Genomic DNA, 8467 nt, shown 5'->3' on the forward strand with positions numbered 1-8467 from the left:
AAAAAATTCGAGCACGTTATCTAACCTTGCTGCCAGCGCAGCTAAATGATTGGTCAACTTTGGCTTGAAATGAATTTCCGTTAGTCTAAGAGAAAAGAGAAAAATTCCCCGTTGACGTAAAATTCACAATAGGCTGTGGCACCTGATTTTTGGGGCAGGGGTGAGGCATTGTTTTATCCACCCTTCCTATTCAGGGGCATAAACAGTCTGGCAGGGAAACATTCCTTTGGCTGGGGTGGCCCACCTATTTGGTTCAGATAAAACCCAGATAAAAAAGTGTATTACAAACTAAACACTTTTGTTTACAGCCACGTACATAAGATTTGACGCACATAAGATTCTTGTCGTTTTTACCCTCGATAAATGCATTTTTTTACAAAAGAAGTGCAGAAATAAAAGTGTACACATCCACGCTTTTCATGACACATAGAAAAATGCACTTTTCATTTCAACTGTTTATTAATGTTTTTTAGGTCATACATGATCAAAGAATTACATAAAATATACACCCATCCAAATAAATGCGATAATTACAAGTAGTTTTTTTTACAATATTATATTAAAGGGATTCCAGTCATCTTGTCATGAAAGCCAAATGAAATGCATTAACATAATAAGAATAATAGTACAAATGTAATCCCTGGTAACACATTCAAATATGTACATTTTAATTTACAAAAAAAACAAAAAAACAGGACAGACGTGTGCTGTTGTACAAACATAATCAAGGACCGAATCTAAAACTGGTACTGGTTATTTTTCTATTAAAACACACCCCAAAATGTTGAATTTCTTCCATACCACATAACGCAATTTTACAATATTGTTGATCTGCTTGGTTCCTGGTTAACATGTATCACAGCTATAGGCAGATGTTTCCCTCCCAGCATTTCTATTTTCTTCTCTTTTGAAGTTAACACGACAAAAAAAATGCAGTTTGTTGTTCTGAAGAAACCAGGACGCATTTGTTTGTTTGTTGGGACTTTCCTGAAACCTCTTCCATGGTTTAATGTTACAAAGTGCTGAAAACCTGCGACTTCTTCCATAAAAGTTATACACACATTTGTACAATTCAAGCTATACGATTATACAGAGTGATCCCTTTACAAAATGAGTTCTCGCTATAGAATAGACAAAGTGTTTAATATAAACCTGTTATGTTTTTGTGTAACGGCATTATTGTCAGAGCTGCTGTTCTAGAAAAGTAACCACCTCCTGTCATCAGATCGAAGAATCAACAGCACTGTGATATAAAATATTATTAGGAACATTTTTTGTCTTTGCACAGCTCTCTGGTCCTTTCAGTCTGTTTTCATGTAATGCTGAAGTTCTCTCAAGTGCTGATTGAGTTGTGCTGGGAACAGAAAAGAAACAGAAGCAGGTGTTATACTTTCACTACAATTTGCTTTAAGACAAGTTGCAAAGTTCATGTTCATTTTGTTTTTACCTGTGAACAGGTTCTCGTTTACTGAAGGTCCTGATCCGATTGACGGTGTTTTGCTTAAAGGTATTCCACTTGACCCTGGAAGGTTAAGCCCTGATGATCCACTCAAACCTGGTCGACTGAGTACACTGGTACTGCTTGACCCCACACTGCCCAGTCCTGCGGTACCTTGCCCAATGCTACCAAGTCCAGTAACCTGTGACCCGCTAGAACTTGGCCATTGGAAAGAAGTGGTCCTTCCAGCAGTAAACTGCCCAAAAGTGTTTTTTTGTGTTGCCTGTAAGGAAACAATGAACACTTTTAATTGATGTTGTAGACAATGAGGAACAATATAATATTTCTTAGTGAAAGCCCACCTTGCAACTTGCCAATGAGGCGTTGATCGTCTTGACACTCTCGGTAAGAATTCGAATGTCAATTTCTTTTACAGACAGAAGATGTTCTTGAAGTTTGCCTTTTTCAGTCTGCTGTCTGACCTGCTGCAGGAGCTTCTCAGTTTCTTCGTCGTACTTCAGCTGTTTTTCCTTAAGAACCTTTTGGTTCTCCTGCACAGTGGCACTTAGATTCCCTTTGCACCAAACGGCATCTTCTTTCAGTTGTTTGTTTTCGGCTTGGTATTTGGCGTTTGCGCCTGAAATAGACGAAACCTGACTCCCCACCCTGTCCAGATACACCTGTAATTTGTTCTCCACCTCTCTCGACAAACTGCTGCAGTTTACTCGAATGTCCTCAAGTTTTGTGCTTTGTTTCTCACACGTTAGCTGGAAGGATTCGTGCTTCTTGAACAAGTCGTCGACTTTTTTAAGAAAATCTCTGGTGACATTGGGGATTCCCTGTAACGAGTTCACAAAATCCTCCTTACATGATTTCTCATACGTTTTGATCGTTTCTTCAAGGGAGGCTTTTTTTCGCCGCAGATCAATGGCTTCCAGTTGGTACAGCAGTTTGTCTTTGTTGGATTTTTCAAAGTTTAGTTTCATTGTAGACATTTGTTCAGTGAAGTTTGCTTTGACGAGTTTCAGCATTTCTTCGGATTTCTGAAGCACAAAACCTCGGCCTAGGGATAAAGAAAAATCACACCGGAACATCATTTTAAGATTTTGAAATGTATTAATTTATTGAAGATTGAAGATGGCTCACCATCTGTAAAAATGCTGGGGGGGCAAACGGGATTTGAAACTGTCCTTTTTTCTGTCTCGCACTGCCGCTGCCAAATGAAAAACACGTACAGTCATAAAAATACCGCAAATAAAAAATATTAAAGAAGGAATCAATGCATGAACCACAAATGTATTTATATAAATGAATACACAATATTAAGACATCATAATCCATTTACTATAAATGTAATCAAAATCAAAGTAATATTTGCTGGGTAATATTTCATGTGAAATCTGACAAGATGGATGAGAATTGCATAATAAATAATATCACATTCTCATGTCTTATCATTAAAACACTAAATGATTTTAAAGACTCATGACTAAGTAACAAATTCTTACCCATCTGGTTTGCAAGAAACCTATATTAATGGTTGAATTTTTCGCCAGGTCACGAAGCTTGTTAAAGTCTTTTTCAACAGCTTTTTTTGCCGTCATAGTTGCATTCAGTTGCTTGGTGAGATTCTGCACTTTGTCCTGAAGAGCCTTTTTCTCCATATTTAGTTTATTGTAACTTTGCTCCAAATCTTGGACTCTCTTCTCCTCGATTGTCTGCTCTGGCTGTCCGTAAACCAGAAAGAGCACCAGGCTGACAATAATGAGCGACTGGATCAGCGAAGAAAAGAAGAAGAACATCTTCAAATAGTAACCGCAACCCTTGTCCTCTGGTTTGTGAATTTTCTTGGCAGACCAATCGAGTTTAGCTTTAGAATAGCCACTGCCGTAGGTGCCTTTATAGCCGCTGTTGTACATCGTAGACGATCCTACTGCTGAGGTACTTCTAACACTCAGGTCTAACAGAACTGCCCTTTAAATATGTATCCAATATCCACCTCCAGTTCATATCAATACTGAGGTCTGTGTTGCAGTGAGACTCTCTTAAGTTTTGGACATCTCCACCTCCCTTTTCCTTTGGGTTCTTTTAGACTTCCCCTGCCACCTCCCTTCTAATTTATGTCTAGTAAGAAGTACTAAAGACAGCCTTTATAAAACTTTTTTATACTGATAGATAGATAGATAGATAGATAGATAGATAGATAGATAGATAGATAGATAGATAGATAGATAGATAGATAGATAGACAGACAAATTCATACAGACTGATAGACTGATAGATAGATAGATAGATAGATAGATAGATAGATAGATAGATAGATAGATAGATAGATAGATAGATAGATAGATAGACAAATTCATACAGACTGATAGATAGATAGATAGATAGATAGATAGATAGATAGATAGATAGATAGATAGATAGATAGATAGATAGATAGATAGACAAATTTATACAGACTGATAGATAGATAGATAGATAGATAGATAGATAGATAGATAGATAGATAGATAGATAGATAGATAGATAGATAGATAGATAGATAGATAGATAGATAGATAGATAGATAGATAGACAAATTTATACAGACTGATAGATAGATAGATGAAGATAGATAGATAGATAGATAGATAGATAGATAGATAGATAGATAGATAGATAGACAAATTCATACAGACTGATAGATAGATAGATAGATAGATAGATAGATAGATAGATAGATAGATAGATAGATAGATAGACAGACAAATCCATACAGACTGATGGATAGATAGATAGATAGATAGATAGATAGATAGATAGATAGATAGATAGATAGATAGATAGATAGATAGATAGATAGACAGACAAATCCATACAGACTGATAGATAGATAGATAGATAGATAGATAGATAGATAGATAGATAGATAGATAGATAGATAGACAGACAGACAAACCCATACAGACAGATAGATAGATAGATAGATAGATAGATAGATAGATAGATAGATAGATAGATAGATAGATAGATAGATAGATAGATAGATAGACAGACAAATCCATACAGACTGATAGATAGACTGATAGATAGATAGATAGATAGATAGATAGATAGATAGATAGATAGATAGATAGATAGATAGATAGATAGATAGATAGATAGATAGATAGATAGATACCAATTAAAACTTTATTGTCACTGCATTTTACAGGCACACAGCTCGAAATGCGGTTTAGTATCCACACAAGTGCATGTAGTAGCAATTGTGCAAACTCACAAGTGTAAAAAAATTTAAACACATACAGAAAACATTTGCAAGAATATATCGAGATGAATTTTGTGTAAATTTGTAGAAATACAGTACACTGTATCACATTAAGTGTGAGTACATGTACTGTACAGTATTAACATTTTACTTCAATTTTTAATAAAAAAAAAACAATTCCCTATGTTTTTTGGTCTATCGTGCTATCTGTGAGAGAGCGGAACAATCAGAAAACAAAAGAGTTATGTGGCAAATGCAATTCCGCAATAAACCGGGGGCGTGAGATCCAAACCGCAGTAAAGCGTGGAATTAATGTGTATATACATATATATATAATGACTTTAACACACTTTAACAGGTACACATTGGCATCTGATAAAACATGATCATCTATCAGCATTGTAACACCACAATGTATAAACTCCTGTACATCCAGGTCATGAGCTTGAGTCTGTGTTCACATCAAACAACAGAATGAGTTAAAACTCCAGAAAGGTTGATTTGACTATTTCCAAATTGCAGATTTCATGAAGTGCATCATTCCTGCATTATTCAGGTCAATTTCTAATCTCCTTTTACATTTGGACTTCATAAAAAGTATTGAAGTTTTTACTCTATGTGAATATGGACGGAATTTTCTATAGTTATAGACACGCAATGAGAGAATGTTCACTACACACACACACAACAGAACCATGGGGTTACATTTTTGGTCTCACAACAGGTTTTCATACCACATAACAATTTATGTAGTCACTTCATAAGTAGTGAGGAACGACATGTTTCGGAGTAAAACTAAGACGTTCGCTTGGAAATGTACTGCAGTCACATTTTTTAATGAAAATACTGAGAAGTACAAAAACTAGAAAACAAAATTGTATGAAGTAAAAATTCAAGGAAAATACAATGCGTAAATCCTGAAAGCCCTTTGAATGTTACACCCCACTGACACTATAGACTTCTTTTAAAACCACTAAACAAATAACAATATTCACCATATCGATATTTACATGGTTTTAAATTTAACTTTAAGCAAAGCAGCCACGATACATGTGTACTTTTCTGTCACTGCTTACGATAATTCCCGTTAGTTCACATGGAAGGAAATAAAGTTGACAACAGCCAATGATATAAGTGAAGGACTAAAATAAACCACAGTAATGTGTGGAAAGTTGCCAAGTGAAAGTGGATTTTTGTTGCATGTAGGCAGTAGATTGTATCTCCTTGGCTTTTACAATAATACCTCATTTGTTTTGCTGAAACTACGGCAACCATTTCCCTTGTCTCATAAGAATACTACCGGGATGATTTATGGCTGTGGTTCTCGGACTGTTTTGGTTACAACTTGTCCTTTCGATGACCTTTGAAACCCGGGGTCATTTTTTCACAAAAGATTGTAATTTTAGGCAACTGTAATTGAGAGGAAATGAAGGATGTGGTTTTATGCCTGTGAAAGAGAACAACAGATATTTAAGAATATAAGATATACAACACACACACAAAAAAGCTATAAACCAAGCTGAAGATAATGCATGTAAAAGGACAATGGTTGTTAGGAATGTGTGTAGGCCAACAAAATTGAATTGAGGCTTTTGGTCTGAAATAAATCTACCCATCACGTGTGTGGAACTTTACTTTCCTAAACGACACTTCTGTAAATAATATTCACCTCATCATATTATTGTGATGAATTACACATTGTCCACATTTGTTTAGATCTTCCTCCGTTTTCTGTCAAGACACTTATCCAGATAGCGTGTAAGGAGAGTGGATGTAAATCTCACGTAACAGTAAGCGGAAAGAACGGAGATGTAAGCATAAACATCCTTCAGATCTACTGTCTCAGCGAAGTGTTTTTTTATCGTATGGGAACATCTAGAAACCTTGGCTCGTTTTAGCAACAGACGTGCCAGTTGTGTCACACATTTGGACGGCTTATATGATTAAAAATTGTTATTCACTTAAGGCTCTGGCGTCTGTGCTAAAGTGTTTCAACGACTGGCTGTTTTGCGTTGTGTTCAGCATAGTATGAAAAAAATGGTTTACTAACACTAGTCTTCCTGTCAGCTTGATTCCGAACTTCTCGTCAACACGATGCATCTGCCTGCAGAATCGTCTATTAACAGATGGTTTTTGGCTTTTCTCACCATTCTGTACACTTTTCTGCATTTATGGTGATTCAAAGTACAGCTGTTTTTTGTGAAACTGGTTCGAACGTGTAAATATTATACATTATCATGCAATTCATTTTTTTAATATTTTGATTAAATACATTATATTGTTTATGTGCATTTACCTGCAATTGTTTTGCATTATAAATTGTTTTTTTTCTTATATTGCTCTTATACACTGGAATATATAAGGAAATGAGAGTCTAGTTTCCATAAAATTTGTGATTTGTAAAAAAAGGGTTGAGATTTTGGTTATTACATGTGAAAAAACATAAAAAAAACAATGTTTTTGAATAACAGTCAATTTTTCAATTCACCATAATGAATAATTATCCTGTTATATTTGATTGGTTTATAAAATATAAGGGGATTTTCTTTTTGTACTTTACAGCACAGTGAAATTATTTCTCCACATATCCAAGTGATGTTGGGAAGCTGCTGATACAGCACCCCTGGAGCACAAAGGGTTAAGGGACTTGCTCAAGGGCCTAAGAGGTAGCTTGGCGATACTGGGGCTTAAACCCCCGACTTTCTGATCAGTAACCAAGAGCCTTAATCAATGAGCTACCACTTCCCCTAGCAAATAATGTAAATAAAGACTTATTTACAATGTATTATTTTTTCTTCTTCTTATAGCTGCTCCCGTTAAGGTTCGCCACAGCGGATCATCCGTCTCCATACCACTCTGTCCTTTAAACCAGCCTCTTTCAAACTAACCATCTGCATGTCTTCCCTCACCACATCCAGAAACCTCCTCCTTGGACTTCCTCTTCTCTTCCTGCCTGGCGGCTCCGTCCTCAGGATTCTTCTACCTTTATATTCCATGTCTCTTTTGTGCATATGACCAAACCACACTTTATTATTTATTAAATTAAATGTATTATTAATTCATTTCTATTATTTTTATTTAATTATTTTTTATTTTATTTTATTTTATTAATAGGTTACTGAACTGAGGTCAGTAAGGGGAATCTCCAGTGCAGCTTAAAAGGCTCATTTCAAAGACGTATATTATAAGGATATCGATTTTGTTTGTATCTTATGTCTACAATTAGCCAAGGAGTTGTTTGGTTCTTGGTTCTGAACAATTGTGCACAATGATGTGAATGTAATTGTGCAATATATGCATTTAGGGTGATGTTTTTACATGAGAGCGAGCTCTCAGAAATGTATCCAGATTTGTGGACTGCTCTGAGAATATGTTTTACTCATCCAGTGACGGTAGCTGAAGCAGAGAGGAGCTTTTCAAAGCGTGGTTCACTCAGGGCTATAACCACCATTGCCGATTGTTGGAATCTACTTAGCACAAACATACAGTTCAGCGTAAGCTCAATATCAAGAAGAACATTTTGAATGGAAGTAACTCCTGACTCTAACTTGCCACAACACCCGTGGCCTATTTTGCGAGATTTTTTGAAGTCGTTGAAAAGAGGGTTTTGGACTCATGATACTTTATTAGATATCAATCAGTGTTTAACTCATTAATATCAATTCTATTAATAGACGAATGTGCTAAGAGTAACATTCTCTCTCTTTATGTCTCTTCACATAAACTGAGCTGATTAAGCAAAGAGTCTTGGGATAAAAATGCTTCGTTCACCACTGGTG

General features: G+C 35.7%; 1 protein-coding gene across 1 annotated transcript; it reads right to left on the reverse strand.

The window, feature by feature from the left end:
• Positions 1-440: 440 nt before the first annotated feature.
• plvapa (plasmalemma vesicle associated protein a) lies at positions 441-3469 on the reverse strand. Its single transcript, XM_046867115.1, has 5 exons — positions 2947-3469; positions 2585-2651; positions 1801-2501; positions 1448-1721; positions 441-1354 (listed from the first exon to the last, which is right to left on the reverse strand). The coding sequence occupies exons 1-5, from the start codon at positions 3355-3357 to the stop codon at positions 1302-1304; spliced, it is 1506 nt and encodes a 501-aa protein (XP_046723071.1). The 5' UTR covers positions 3358-3469; the 3' UTR covers positions 441-1301.
• Positions 3470-8467: the final 4998 nt, after the last annotated feature.

Source organism: Silurus meridionalis, chromosome 15, assembly GCF_014805685.1.
Source record: "Silurus meridionalis isolate SWU-2019-XX chromosome 15, ASM1480568v1, whole genome shotgun sequence".
In the NCBI taxonomy this organism is placed as follows: Eukaryota; Metazoa; Chordata; class Actinopteri; order Siluriformes; family Siluridae; genus Silurus; species Silurus meridionalis.